Source organism: Brachionichthys hirsutus, chromosome 21, assembly GCF_040956055.1.
Source record: "Brachionichthys hirsutus isolate HB-005 chromosome 21, CSIRO-AGI_Bhir_v1, whole genome shotgun sequence".
In the NCBI taxonomy this organism is placed as follows: Eukaryota; Metazoa; Chordata; class Actinopteri; order Lophiiformes; family Brachionichthyidae; genus Brachionichthys; species Brachionichthys hirsutus.
In genome coordinates, this window is record NC_090917.1 from 1,224,743 (window position 1) to 1,239,525 (window position 14,783).

The window sequence follows — 14,783 nt, forward strand, 5'->3', positions numbered from 1 at the left end:
ATAAGCAGTCGGATGTACGACTGACATCCCGTCACTGCGCAGGCGGGGGCTTGCTGACTCCCCGACTTTTTAATCTCATTTATGCTTCCTGCTTATTCCGAGGCGTCGGATTCTCTTTTTTTCCTGCTTGTTATCTATAAATCACGGCGGCGTCTCCTTTGTCTCCCGCCCCTCTCAGGGAAATGATGATCCGTGCAGCTTCTGAAAATCTAAAGGACGACCTGGCGTAGGAGGAGATGGGCGAGGTGCGTGCTCGCGCCGCGCACGCGCTTCCGGACGGCGCCGCCATCATTGCACGTGGCGTTTTACGTTCTTTTGTGTGTTTTCTTCCTTTACCCCCCCCCCATCTCTCCAGCGTCCTGACCTACGTCTTCATGATTGACGTGGCCCTGCCCAACACCCGGCCCACCTCCTCCCCCCCCCCCCACTTGGCAGAGTTCGTCGCCCGCGTCCTGGAGCGGCTCAAGCCCCTCACGTCCGAGCCGGAGTTCCACGAGGAGAACGCCCAGGAGACGGACGAGCGCACCCAGGCTGTCAAACTGCTGAAGACGGGTCAGAATGTGCAGCACGCGCGCGCACGCACACACACACGCACACACACACACACACACACACGCACGCACGTCTGCTGACTGGCACTCTGATGCCAGATGGAACAAACTTAAAGCCGCGGTAAAGGCTTCATTTTACCTTTTAATTCCACTTTAAAAGGCAGCAAAATGGAGATGAAGTGAAAAAAGTACATGCAGAAGTTAAACAATATTTATTGGGGGGGGGGGGCTAACATGATCTATTTCTGCATCATAAATTTGTTTTCATTAGAACCAATTACAGCATCAGCCCCCCCCTGCCCCCCTATATCATCACCCTCGGTGTCCAGCCGTGCCGATCTTTGTGCTTTTCTCTTGCTGCTTGCGGTCGCATCTCTTCACGTTAAGCGGCGGCGGCGGCGGCGGCAGATGTTCCACGCACGGGAAGTTTTAGAAAACCTGAGCACGTAAAATCAAGAGCGTTTAGCGTTCAACGATTAAAGCTAAGAAATCCTGCGACCCTGGAACGCCGCCCGGCGGGAAACGTTTTCAGTGCCTGGGAGGCGGAATCCAATCCCGCCGCCACCACGGAGAGCGGCATTAAATGTTTCCCGCCTCTCCCTGCTTTCCAATGAAGAGTTATTTTTTTTTATTTGCCCTCATCTTCCTGAATTTCGATCCCGTTCCCGTCCCTCTCCTGCCCCGACAGTCAGATAAATATGCCATTATGAAATTATCCAAGTCATTAGGCGCCGAACGACGATGGATGGCGTTCTATTAGCAGGCCGTGCAGTGAGGTCACGGCGGCAGCGCCTTGCTTTCATGACCGCGCCTCGTGCATGTGTGTGTGTGTGTGTGCGCGTGCGTGCACGTGCTTTTGCAGTGTTGAAATGGTTGATGGTGAGCGCCGGGAGAAGTTTCACCAGCTGCAGCTCCTGCCTCTGCTGTTCAAGGTAACGCACACACACACACACACACACACACACACCACACACACACACACAGAGGCGTAGCATTATTACCCACTCAATCTTACTCGCCCATTAAACTCAATTTCTCTCTTCATTTACTCAAAATGGCGCGTGGCGCCGTGCCTTCCTGCCTGGCTCCGCCTCCCTCTCTCTCCCTGCAGATTGCCCCGGTGGAGATTGATGAGAACTCTGATGAGATGAAACAGGACGCACGCACGTGTTTGTCTCTCGTGTCCCAGGGCCTGCTGTATTTTGAGCACATCCCTCTGGTTCTGCCGGTGCCGGAAGAGGTGCTGGAATTCAGGCGTGCACACACACACACACACGCACACACGCACACACACACACACTTCTTCTCTTTCCGTCCACGGTGAAGCTTTCCTGCTTTTAAATTTAGCTGCAAACGGACTAAAGACTTTTGCACCTAAAATTGCCCCCCCCCCCCCCCCCCCCAAAAAAGGCAGATTTCGGGACGTACCAATCGGGCGCCGCCTGTCCCCCTCCTCTTCCTCTCGGTAGATGGCGCTCAGCCGGTCCTGCCGAGGTGCGCCGCGTCCGGAGGCTGCTGATCCAGCTGCTGCTGGACGAACAGCTGGAGGTGAGACGGCCGGGACACGGCGGCGGCGTCTCGTAGGACGCGTTGCTCCCGTTATAAACGAGCCGGCTCCCTCCACTGCGTCTTAATTACCAGCCGCTACCCTGCGGCGGCGTAGCGGCTGGTAATTCATCCATAAATCAATTTTACCGGCATCGCCGTGACGACGTCGGCGTTCTAAGGATGACGTCATCTTTGTGCTTAATAAACCGTCTCCAGCTTGTCTCTGAATGAGAGGGTGAAAACCAATAACCGCCGGGCTTCCACTGGGTCGTCCGGCTCGGGAGACATTGCCCCCCCCCACCCCCGTCCCTGATCATTTGTCAGGTGTGTGTGTGTGTGTGCGCGCGTGTGTGTGTGTGTGTGTGCGTGCGCAGCTGGTGGATGTGCTGTGTTTGTATCTTTGTCTATTTGAATGCATCGTCACTCAGGGCGGATTCATAATTTATGCAAAGTGCTGCAGGAAGGTGGTGATGCTCTGGATTTTACCTCGGTTCAACCCTGCCCCCCCCCGCCCCCCCCTCCTCCCTCCTCTCTTTTCCCCCTTTAATAGATTCTTTATCCCTTTCTCACCCTGAAACGGCCTTTCTGCCTCAACGCCGCATCCTTTATTTGTCGGTTCGGGTCTTCACGGCTCTTTTTTTTTTTAACGCTTTGACTCCCTCTGTCTCCACGCCGTCCCCCCGAGGGACATGGCGGGCACCACCCTCAGTGGTTTACTGCAGTGCCAGTTCTTCCCTCTGGATTCCAGTCTGCAGACGCAGCTCCAGACGCTGAGTCAGACTCGCCTCCCCAGGGCCAGAGGAGAGCTGGCCTCCACAGGTACGCGCGCGTGCACACGCCCACACACACGCCCACACACACGCCCACACACACACACACGCACACGCACAGAGCGATGCAATCCTAGTAATACTTGCCCTGTTGAGCTTTCTTGTGAACCTTGAAATTCTATTGCACATTTTAACCCTCCCTGTGTGTGTGTGTGTGCGTGTGTTCATATGTGCACGTGCCGGTGCGCAGACTTGGTGCGGCGCCACGCCGGCGTGCTCGGCCTCAGCGCGTGCATCCTGTCCAGCCCCTACGCGGTTCCAGACTGGATGCCCCAGATCCTGATGAACCTGAGCGACCATCTCAACGACCCGCAGCCGATAGAGGTACGCGCACGCTAACGGCGAACGCACGCTAACGGGGAACGCACGCTAACGGCGTGTCTAAGTCATTGTTTAAGTGGATCATAAAAAATAAAAATAAAAAGTCTGTAGAGGGGGAAAAGAAAAAAAACGTGGATTAGTCCCGTCAACCAGATCCAGAATCCGGATCACTTCTTCCACTGCACAGGCGCCACCCTTCAGCCTGGTGTCACGCTGATCCGTCAAGTAAATGTTCCAAACAGACCAGAAGAAACATTCCAGAGTGTGTTCTGAGCTCGATGCCCGACCCCTCCTCCGAGCTGCACCCAAATCTGGCGGCTAGTTTTACCAACAACAGACGGAATCTTTGGGGGGGGGGAAAAGATCAGTGTCCCGAAGTGAAAGCGATCCCCGAGTCTCCCTTCATCCGGATCCGCTCCAGGATTTAGTGTTTTGTTTCCAGTCGTTTTTGGGAATAATTCATGAGTCGTGGTTGTCGCGCTGGAGGCAGCAACACTTTCAGATGTCGTCCAATCATTCGCTTTGATGGCTGTGATGTAAAATGAATGCGTTTCATGTTTAAGTCATGAAAACATCCTCGCTTTTGTCGTTCATCGGTTTAACCCCCCCCCCCCCCCCCTCCTGATTGCTTTCACTTTTAATAATTAAATATTGTGTGTTTTTATTGTCGCACAACATTTCTAGCATCAATGAATGACCGTAACCTCGGTAGCTTCTATGCAGGGGATGGAGGGACCGTCGGCCGCTGCCGGGCCCGGGTCGGCTTTAACGCGTGGGATTCTGCTCCCTGTGCTGTACTGCAGGACGGCGCTCATTATGGGCTGTTAACCAAAAGGCCTGCCGTCAGCTCTTAACTTTCTTTTGCTCCGCAAACCAAATGAAGCGACAGAACGACCGATAAACGTCGTCTTTATTGCAGGACTTTACTGCAGAGTCTAATAGAAATGTCCTCATTTCCAAACGCTGCCCGCTTCCCGCGCCGACGATGGAGCGCCGGAGTTCTCCGGGGGGAGGGGGATGATGTCACCGCCCTGATGAAAGCTGCGTCCTGTTTATATACTTATGTTAGTACGATCAGGACGGAATACTGCGACTCGCCCGTTTTCCAAATGGCATCATAAGTAATACGATCATTTAAGGAATCTACAGAGAGTTTTAAAAAGCGCCGAATCGTCCCGGTCGGACATTCACACTGATGAAAATTAGGAATGTTCAATTGTGATGTTTAATTTAGCTAATTTTGTCTCAGCCGCCTCGGGTAAGAACGGCAAGATGGGCCTTTTTAATGAGTTTTAAATGTGTTTTTTTTTTTTTTCCTTCAATGTAATGAACGTTTTTCTTTGGGATTTATGAATCTTGTTTCAAATATTTAATTTATGCAGCCAGAGAGAAATTGTCCCGTGTGAATCAGTTTGCAGAAATCTTGTCCAGTCTGTGTCCTCGTCTACATATTTAAATATATATATATATTTTTTTTAACACAGATCTAATTTTGGATAAAGGCAGCAGAATCATACGAATACATTCCTGAAGTTCTGGCTCTGGCTCTCTGTCGCGTATTCTTGATCTCCCCGTCAGTGATGAGGATTTTTGGCTTTTTTTTGTCTCCAAGCTGACGGTGAAGACGACCCTGTCGGAGTTCAGGCGCACTCGCCACGATAACTGGCAGGAGCACCGGCAGCGCTTCACCGACGACCGGCTGCCGGTGCTCACGGACCTGCCGGTGTCGCCCTGCTACTACGCCTAGCGGGGAGTCAGCGGCAAACTCCACCAAGCAACGGTGATTGATTGGTGTTCATCCTCTGGGGAACATGAATGCTCCACATGGCACGAGATATAGGATGCGTTTACGCAAAGCGGCGCTAGCTGCAGCTAGCCTAGCTGCAAAATGCGGGAAACAAGCATCCAAAGTTCAAGTATTCGTTTTATTTTTCCGCTTTACTCCAATAAATACATTTATAAAAATTCCCGTGCGCCAAACAAACATGCGACTCTAAACGTCTTCACTTCGTCCTGCGGATAATTGCACTTCACTTCCCTTTTTAATGACGAGCACCAGAAACCTGACGTCTGAATAAATCCCTGAGTGACGCCACGATGAGATTTGGGGGGAACGCCGCCTGGCTCAGGTAGAATTGGCGATCAGATTCGTGGTCGACCTTTTGGACTCTTCCTGAAGTCTTTCCTTCACGAGAGTCTCGAGAGAAAACAGATGCGTGTCTGCGTCCTCGGGGAGAAACGTCCTCACGGCGTCGGCCAGCTCGAACAGGTACTCGGTGTTGGCGCCGCTCGGGCCGGCAGAGCTGACGATCTGGTTGGCTATCTCCTCCAGAGGGGCGGGGCCGAGGTAGTCCGGATTGTCCTGCGAGCCGATGTAGAGCAGCGTCTGGTCGGGCGGCGGGGTAAACGGCGGGCGGGGGTGAAAGGTCACCGTTACGGCCCGGTAACCGCCCTTCTCCCGGTAATCCAGGTGGCTCTTCACTTCCTGCTCCCGGCCTTCCGGCAGCTTGTAGGCCACGCCCCAGACACACCCCTGAAGAAGGGGAGTGGCAAGAGGGCAATGATGAAACAAACGTGCCGCACGTGCCTCCTCGGGTGTTACTTGAGTTTGAGCAGATTGGATCCAGGGCGCCTCCCGATTGGCCGGTTCAGTCGTCGGGCGGCGTCCATGGATCGCTGCTATGTTACAAAGTTCTTACCTCAGGGTCTTCCACCAGCGTCAAAACCCGGCCAGGCTGAAAAAGAAAACCCAGACGTGTATAAAAAGTGCAGTAAAAATATCAAGATGTGGAGTACGATAAATCACAGTTAGGTTTTATACACAAGTCACTTAATTATACTAGCCCCACCCCTTTGTGCTTTTATGTATTTCATTGTCAGTTTAAAAATAAATAAATAATCGATTTGTAAATATATAAAAGTTTCTGCAAGAAGTTGATCCGCTTGAAAAGAGGACAACAGTGACGACACTGTCGTTCCTACAGTTGCGTCACTTTACGGTAATAGCGTAATAACGATCGGTTATTTTTAACCGACGATAAATTAAAAAAAATTCCAACACTTATAAGTACGTAAATCCTTTTGTTTACGTACTATTTTATAGCTAATAAGTCTGGCGAGACCAGCCCGGATCGTCATGGCAACGCTGCGACCGCGACCAGAAACGAGCCGGGACGAACTCACCTTACCGGGAACCCCCCGGTGGTCGGTGCTGCCCTGCCAGAACCGGCGGCTGAAGCCTTTGATGTAGCCGATCCGTTTCTCCTCGTAAGGAAAATCCACCTTCCAGATCAGGGAGCCGTAACCGAAGACCCACATGATGACGCGCCGAGCGGAACCGACGGCGTTAACCGTTAACGGGACCGGCAACAACCGGTCCCGGGCACGGAGGAGAATATTAAAACGTGCGTGTTAGTGGACGTGGCACACGGGAAGTACGGAGCTTCCATCGGACGGGTACTTTAAAGACACTTGCCCCTCAGATTTACCGTCAAGTCGCCCTGTTGACGTAATAGCTCGCACTTCCTGTCAAAGACCTTTCAGAATAAAACAGGAAGCGATTGTGTTGCAGTTGTATATTTTTTTGTGAACACGATGCACTTAAATGCGTTTTTGATTACCGAGAAGAATATACAACTGATTCTTTATCATCTATTCTATTGCGCTAAATGAACACACTTTGACTTCTCCGCTTTTACTTTGAAAACAGACTGAGTTTGAGCCAAATACAACGAAAAGTCTTTTTCAGCCTTTGTCCATTATTCTGCAGTTTGTATAGCATTAACAAAGACATGAATTATACACTACTGGACTTTCTTCTTGCCCAACAGTGACGTCAAATCGTGAACACTGATCAAATAAAATTAGATTTTCATAAATGTCCACATTTATATCTGTCACATGCATTCCCATCCTGACACCAGGGGGTGCTGAGCTTCTATTTCCCTAAGTGCATTATTGTGCCTTTATCCCCCCCCCCCAGTCGCCGTGTGATCACTGATTCGGATTCAAGTGAAGTGGACAGCCGCAGTCTGTTCTGTAATGTCAGCTCCCGAGCTGCAGCTGAGCTCCTTCCTCTGCCTCTGACATGAAGGCAGTCGGCGAACCTCTCCTGAAACTCGGCAGAAACGCCTGCCTGGTTCAGAGCCCGAGAGCTGGAGACTGACAGCAGCAGCCAGAAGGTCAGCTCTCAGGAGGGAACCGGTTTTAATGTGTGGGTGGAAGGAAGGCGTGAGAAGAAGCTCAGGTGTATTTGTTGTTGCTGTTTGTTTGTCTGTTTGTTAGCGGGATTACGGGAAAAACTGCTGGACGGGGGAAATCCAAAGATGGGTCTTTGGGTGGGTCTAAATTAAAGATATTTGATCTTTATCTGCCTTCGTTGAGAACAAATTTGTTGTTTCTTGTTTGGAAGTTGAAAGACGGAGCTTTTGCACAAGTGAAAGTACATAAATATGCGTTGCTGAATGGAGCTCTCAACATACGGAGGCTCCTCTGAATGCGTTCGCTGCAGTCAAGGTTGAAGACGATATATAAAAGCTGCTTCCTCGCCCGGCCAGCTTTACTCCTCGTCATCGCTCGTAGTGAGCAAACATGCGCTGTTTGTTCATTTCTTGCAACACTTGTGTAAAAAAAAAAAGAAAAAAAAAGGCTTCTACGGCTTTCTCTCTTTAACCCTCTTCTCTCTCAACAAGTTCTTCTTCAGTTAGAAGAGATTCTTTTATCCGACTGCAAGATTTGCACGTTAACCTTTCATATCTAGTTTGTCCTCCAGCAGCCGCTCGAGGTCAACAATACCCATCCAAAGGTCGCCCACATATTGACTCGCTCTTTCAGCGGCTGTAACGCTGAAGCTCTCGAACCTCTGACTCATCCTCGTGGAGGAGCTGGTCGGCTGCTCGGTAAATCTGCGGCACGTTAAGAGCAAGAGTTGAGAGGAGCGTTTGACGCCTCGGACGGTTTGACCCCCAAACGGCTCCTCTGACTCTTGAGATGCCTCAGAAAACCGGCGCCGGTCCTCGCACGAGCAGGCGATTCTATCCTGAGTGTAGCAGCTAACTCGCGTGAGCTCAGACCTCCTCCAAGCAGCTCGTTTCCCTCCTAAATGGGATTTACACCTTCCACACGCGGTGATCTGGATCAGCACCAGAAGGTTCTAGATTGTTCTTGGTGTCTTTATACATCAACCAAAAGTGGATCCAGAATCCAGGATCTCTTCTGGATCATCACCAAAAATGTAATCAACTGTTCCTGGTGAGATTCCCAACATTTCCTGAAAATTCCATCAAGATCCGTCCATAATCTTTTGAGTTATGTTGCTAACCGACAGACGCCGGTGAAAACCTAACCTCCTGGGCGGCGGTAATAATGCTCATCCCAAGGACTATAAGATAAGGAAAAGTTATTTTTTAGCAAGTCTAAATCTATTTTTCCCGCTTTAACACCAGGAGCAAAAATAAAAAAAAAAAGAGCATAGTTTGTAAAAATGTATTTAGAATAATAAAATTAGAATCATGTTCCCATTAGCGTGACTAATCGGCGTTGTAATGACGAAAAAGACGGCGCGTTTCATCGATGATAAATGCCATCGCGCCTTCGTCTCGCCGGCATCGAAAGCCAAACGCCTGCGATGACGCCGGCTTCTGTTTATTCTCACGGTCGGATCCCGAAGCCGATGTTTCTGCCAAAGACAGAAGCTGCCCGCTGACGTCGGGGTCTCAGCCTGACGTCCAATAAGAGACAGATCTTCCTCTTAAGAATGAGACTGTCTTACAGTGAATTTGGATTATCTTAATTTGCTTTATTAAAACAAACCACGGGCTACTCTCCCTCACTGGATGATAATAAAACTTCTGTCAGCGGAGTAATTAAACGTTCCTCACGCTCCTCGCTAAATTAGATCAATCAAATATCTAAATTGGAGTCCAATCATGCAGCTTGTATTTTTATTTCCCTACGCAGCCGAAGGGATTTCAGATATATTCCCTCAGAAAATTCGGCTTCAGTCCAGTCGCTGCAATGGAAACGAATGCTCCGTAGCCTCCTCGAGTTTAAAGTTTAAATGTTCGAGTGCTGTAAAGAGGCCCGATCAGAAGGGAGGCCCTTCGTTTGCAGGACTGTGTCCACTTGAGAATGATCTCTCTCTGTAGAGTAGCTGAACGTGTGCAGAAACCGGACGCGCGATGCAGATTGAATGCATTTTTAGGATGCTTGTTTAGGACAGGGTGAAGTGGAGAAGGTTGATCTGCTGTGGCGGCCCCTGACGGGACGGGCCGGAAGAAGAAGACAGAAGAAGAGGAAAACGGAAGGAGAAGAAAACTGAGGAGGAAGACAGAATAAGGAAGAAGACAGTCACTGTTGGCGCCAATCTGGAGCCGGGGTTGAGTCAGCGCCAGAGAAGAATCCGAGCAAAGCTGGAGCCGACATCCATTCTTAGAAGAGTAGGAGTCGATGTCAGAGAGGGAGTCTCGCTTTTACTGAGGACGCAGGACTTGATGACGAAGAAGACGATGAGCGGAGTCCGAGCTGCGTCAGAGGGGAACCATCCAGATAGTTGCTGGGGGGACGCCAGCGCGGAGCTGCCGGGGAGGCGGGATGAAGCGGTGTGAGTTAGAACTCGTGGAAGTTTTCCTTCTTCCGCTCCGGAAAGGCGTAAGTCTGGTGACGGGGAAAATATTGCACGGCCAATGAATCTGTTTTTCTTGGCGGGTGAGGAGGACTGTTGTGCTGTGATGAAGACGAGTCGGTCACTCAGGATAAACACTCAGAGACGGAAATCAAATCGGTCATTAATTCAACTCTCTAATGGAATCTCTGAATAATCTCCAATAACTTTTGCTCTTCATCCATCAAAGCCGTCGCCGGCGGCGTTCAATCAGTCATCTCTAATCGGGACCTTTACAGCTCACTAGTCTTGGCGTTATTCTGCGCACAGAAGAGGGTGCATGTTTCCGTTCTTGGTCCACAGAGGATGAACCTTTTATTTAGGAGGGGGGAACGAGCTGCTTGGGGGAGGTCTGGGCTCAACTTAACTCCTACTAGCAACAACATTTTGTAGAGACATTCACATCTCTCTTATGATTAATACGAATCACTTGCTTTCCACTCTTTTTCTTTCATAGCACAACCATTCATTTATCCTTGGAGACCCCCCCCCCTGCGTTTAGTCTTTTTACCGACGCGCCACAAGGTCTCCGTCTCAATAAAACATTCTTCTCTCTCAGCGCCGGCCTCGCACAGAGCCCTGTTTTATTTTATATTTCCTCCGTAGCTCGGTCCTGAGAGAAAACATTATGCAATGAAGGAACGTACTCGTTTTACTCTTATTCATCTTTAAGGTAATAAAACGTCACAAACGCGGTGGCAGTAAATGACCACGCCTCTAGCTAGCGTTCAGAGAGCACAGCGGAAGCTAATATCCTGTCAATCTCCCTGTGGCACACCTAAATTGTCACGCAGTCACTTAACTTGCGACGTCTTTGTATCCGGCTTCCAGTTTATTTATTTTTTGGGGGGTCTTTATTTTGTTTTTCTAAACGTGTCTTGAGCTGGGATGAGCCAGAAACATGTAATTTGGTGATTTTAAACTGTGAATAAAACACAAATCCTTCTAAAGTGCACTTAACTTGCTAAAGGTAGTGGTGCAAGGTGCGATTTCTGAAAACACAAAGACGTTCCTGAAGATCGTCTGACCGCTCGCAGGGAGTTTTTGTTCCAATGCAATCAAGGCGTCGCTTCAAGGGTTCCGTAACGGAGATGCTGCGGTTGCTCCTAGTTCTTCTTCTTTCTGAGCGCAGAAGGGCTTGACCTGCTAATTGCTGCTCGCAGCTCTTCTGTTCTGCTCTGTTTCTACTCTTCGAATCGGTAATTAGTGACCATAATGATGAAAAGCAGATGCATTTAGCCCTTCGGTGACTTCTGAGTGTCACTCCAGTGTTTTGACATGTCCACCATATGTATACGCCGCCGGCTAATTAGAACGCCGTGCATCGGAGAGACGCGCTTTGCTGGAAAACGTTCCGTGCGGAAGTAAGAGTTCAACGGCTAATTAGCACAGGTTAGCATAAAGACTCGAATTTAATCAATCTTTGCATGAAAGCGAAAGAGTTGATTAGCTTTGTTGCATTTCTATTCTGTCAAATGGAGTTGGACTAGCTCTTAATGCTAAGCTAACAGTCAGCAGGCTGTCACTTCTACTCTCTTTTTAGCATCTTAATCTTGAATGAGAACAAATCATTTGCTTTGTGAGTCCTGAACTAAAGCCCCCCCCCCCCCCCCCGAGCCTCGGCGTTTATGTAAATGAAAAGTCGTCATCCCCGGACCGGTTGTGTTTCTTTCACCCTCCGTCTCCTCTCTTCCTTCGTTTCACGGTGACGGCGTGTCCGCGGTGCTGAAGAGGAGGAGGCGTAAATGGGACGGAACCCGTTTTGTTGCTCGCCGTGATGAGGTGGCGGTGACTGTGTGATGGGTCAGATTGGACATTCAGGGAGGCCCGCCAGGGAAAGTAATTGTTTTCCATGGATGGCAAGGGTTAGGTGGGAAAGCTGAAGGAAGAAACGGGAATGAGAAAGGAGAGGGCGGGTGTGACAAAGTAACTTAGAGCCCTGTCCTCCTTTCTCCTCCTCCACTTCTGTCGTTTGGGCCTTGTCCCTCCTCCTCCTGCTCCTCCTCTCCTCCCGTTGCTTGTCCTTATCGGATGAGCAAGGACTCCTTTATTCTAAAAGGTGCTATACTGGGCGTCTCCAATAACTGCGTGTGTGTGCCTGCGTGTATTTGCGTGACAGTTATGGGAGCTTGTCATCTTGCTCCTCTAGATCAGTGGAGCGCAGTTGCCTAGCAACCTGCTGATCGGGAGAAAGGAGGTGCAGAAGGGGCGGGGGGGGGGGGGGGGGAGAAAGGCACAAGATGAGAAAAAAGAGCGATGGAGAGGTCTGGTCAGGGAAGGGGAGGGGAGGGGAGAGGAGAGGGGGAGAGAAGTGGGTGAGATCAGAATGCTGAGGTTGGACAGCAGGAAGTGAGACGAGCTCGGTGTGTCCAATGGGTGAGGAGGAATGCGGGGTGTGAATGCATGCGTGCGTGATTTGATGTGCAACAGTAGTTTGTGGCTGATGAGTTGATGTTGATACTATCGCACTGAAATAGAACATCAAAGTGTTGCATGGCGACGCCAGCAGCACATTCTCTCGCTCTCTCACTCTCTCTCATTTAGCCGCTGATTTAATTATCTTTATCTTAAAAGGGGAGCAAAGTGTTTAAACGCGCTGCGGCGGCGGCGGCGGAGATACACAGCGGCAAACGAGGCAAGGGGAAACTTGCAGGGAGATAAATTTGGACCGGAGGAAATGGAGGAGAGGGGAGACGGGCGTGAAGGAGGGGCGGGGGGGGGGGGGGGGGGGGGAGCAAGGACGAGGCAAATGAGACGAGAGCGAAAGAGAGATGGATGGAAAGACAGTCTGATGATCAGGTGTTGGTCGGCCCCCGGAGACATGCACACGTATGCTCCAGATCTTCTGTGATATTTACACAGCCTCCCTGCACTGACGGCGAGGAGGAGGAGGAGACGAAGGGAGGAAGGGGTGTCATCATAAAGGAAAAGAAGAGGGAGGGATGGAGACACAGAGGCGTCCCGTGTGGCTGAGTTAGAATAACAGACTGGCTGTTAAACTTTATGGGGGATTGAAAATGGACAATTAGCATCTGAAACGATCTCACCGTCACCTGGAACACCCCCCGTTGTCATGGTAACCTCCCTCTCCTCGCTGACACTTCCTGATTGATGCAAGGGCAGTAAAAAAAAAAAAAGCGAGGTCGGGGTCATGATGTCACAGGGGGGGTGTGGCTAACCCCGTTCGGTTCCAGACCTCTAAGACGCGCTAAAGCTCGGCGTGTCAAAACCGAGCGATCTAAAATGAAGGGAAACCTTCCCCAAACGACGGGAACCCACTTCAGACGACACACCCGTGGCTGGTTTGCCCGTGCACCCGTACGGGCATCCACGTGTGCACGTTTGTGCACATGAGCTAATGTTATTTGTGTTATCAGCAATCTTTTTTTGATGAGGACGGGTCGGATCTATTGTTATAAATGAGAGTAAGGTCGTAGGCAGGTCAGGTGACCTCTCCTGCCTCACACACACGCACACGCACGCACACACACACGCGCACACGTGGCTGTTTGCACTATTGGCAAGTGGAATTAGTAAATGTATGAGCTACACAGAAACTCATTACAACACGATTAGAGACAAACCTCCCATTTAATCTCATTTAGAAAAGGGTGGTTGCCTGTCAAACGCTCGCACGCACACACACACACACACCCAACTCACTTACGCACAGACACACAACTCTTCGTACGGACGACAGCCGGGATGTCTGTCTCCCACCGAAAATGATACCCTTGGAATTCTACGTTCCCACCAATGTGTCGATGGCGAGGCGAGTCGGCGGCGTGCCTTTAATGCTGCTGTTTCTCTCAGCACTTCGGCTCCTCCCTCCCTCGCCTCCTTCTGAGCGCTTTGTCGCCATTCCCGGGCCAAAACCTCGCCGTCCGTCTCCGGCTCGGCTGCGAAGGCTGCGGCACACACTGACAACAAGGCGCGCATGAACACACACACACACACACACACACACTCGTACCCACTGGATGCTGACAGTTGAGTTTTTATTTTGGGCTGTATATTCTCTCTGCTGGCAGTTCAGACACATATTACACGTGCACAAGCGCTCCTGCACACACACACACACACACATATATATATATGGACACACATCCACACATACGCAGCTAGTGACCTTCTCTTTGCTGAGTCGGCAAAGAGTCAGGGGTCACTGCCTGCTGTCAGGGAGCAGAGGCGGAGACGCCATCGCGGATTGAAGGAACACGACGGAGCTCCTCATTCGATGAAGACTAATGCAATCAGAGCAGGTCCATATCTGTCGCGGCTAATGTCGGCCGAGGGAGTCGCAGCCATTTAAAATGCTCACGCTATAATGCATTTTCCTGCTCCTCTTACGGGCTGGCGATGCATCGCATCACGCCTCGATGTGCTGTTGCAGCGGCAGATAACCCGCTCCACAGCACGCCGAACGGAGGCAGCATTCTGTTCCGCCTCATCGGCCCGAAAGACACCGCTCGGAGAGCGCGGACCTCCGCCAAGCAGCTCATTCCCCTTCTAACCGGATCCACACCGTCCCACATGGGGATCTGGACCATCATCAAAATCTCGATAATGTCCGCAATCTGAATCCGATCAAGATGAAATTCGGTGGCGAGATGCAGGTCCCCGCCCTACGTGATTGCGTCAAATTCCATAAACATTGATCAATAATAAACCGAGGATATTAAGGAACACGTTTTGAAGCTCCATTGACTGCAATGTTAACGAGAGATTCAAAGTGATCCAGAATCCAGGATCTCTTCTGGATCATCACCAAAATGGAATCATCTTTTCCTGGTAGCATTCACAACATTTCTTGAAAATTTCACCCAGATCCGTTAGTAACTTTTTAAGTTCTCTTGCTAACATACAGAAAGA

The 14,783-nt window shown here is 50.4% G+C and overlaps 2 protein-coding genes across 2 annotated transcripts; one reads left to right on the plus strand and one right to left on the minus strand.

Annotated features, from left to right (window-relative positions):
* The first annotated feature begins 2,490 nt into the window (after window positions 1-2,490).
* On the plus strand, window positions 2,491-5,209 carry LOC137910339 (proteasome activator complex subunit 4A-like). The gene is made up of 3 exons (XM_068754776.1): window positions 2,491-2,918; window positions 3,120-3,253; window positions 4,863-5,209. The coding sequence occupies exons 1-3, from the start codon at window positions 2,789-2,791 to the stop codon at window positions 4,995-4,997; spliced, it is 399 nt and encodes a 132-aa protein (XP_068610877.1). The 5' UTR covers window positions 2,491-2,788; the 3' UTR covers window positions 4,998-5,209.
* A 50-nt stretch (window positions 5,210-5,259) lies between these two features.
* Window positions 5,260-6,691, minus strand: chac2 (ChaC, cation transport regulator homolog 2 (E. coli)). Its single transcript, XM_068754657.1, has 3 exons — window positions 6,434-6,691; window positions 5,950-5,985; window positions 5,260-5,783 (listed from the first exon to the last, which is right to left on the minus strand). Exons 1-3 carry the CDS (start codon window positions 6,566-6,568, stop codon window positions 5,376-5,378), a joined length of 579 nt encoding a protein of 192 aa, XP_068610758.1. The 5' UTR covers window positions 6,569-6,691; the 3' UTR covers window positions 5,260-5,375.
* Window positions 6,692-14,783: the final 8,092 nt, after the last annotated feature.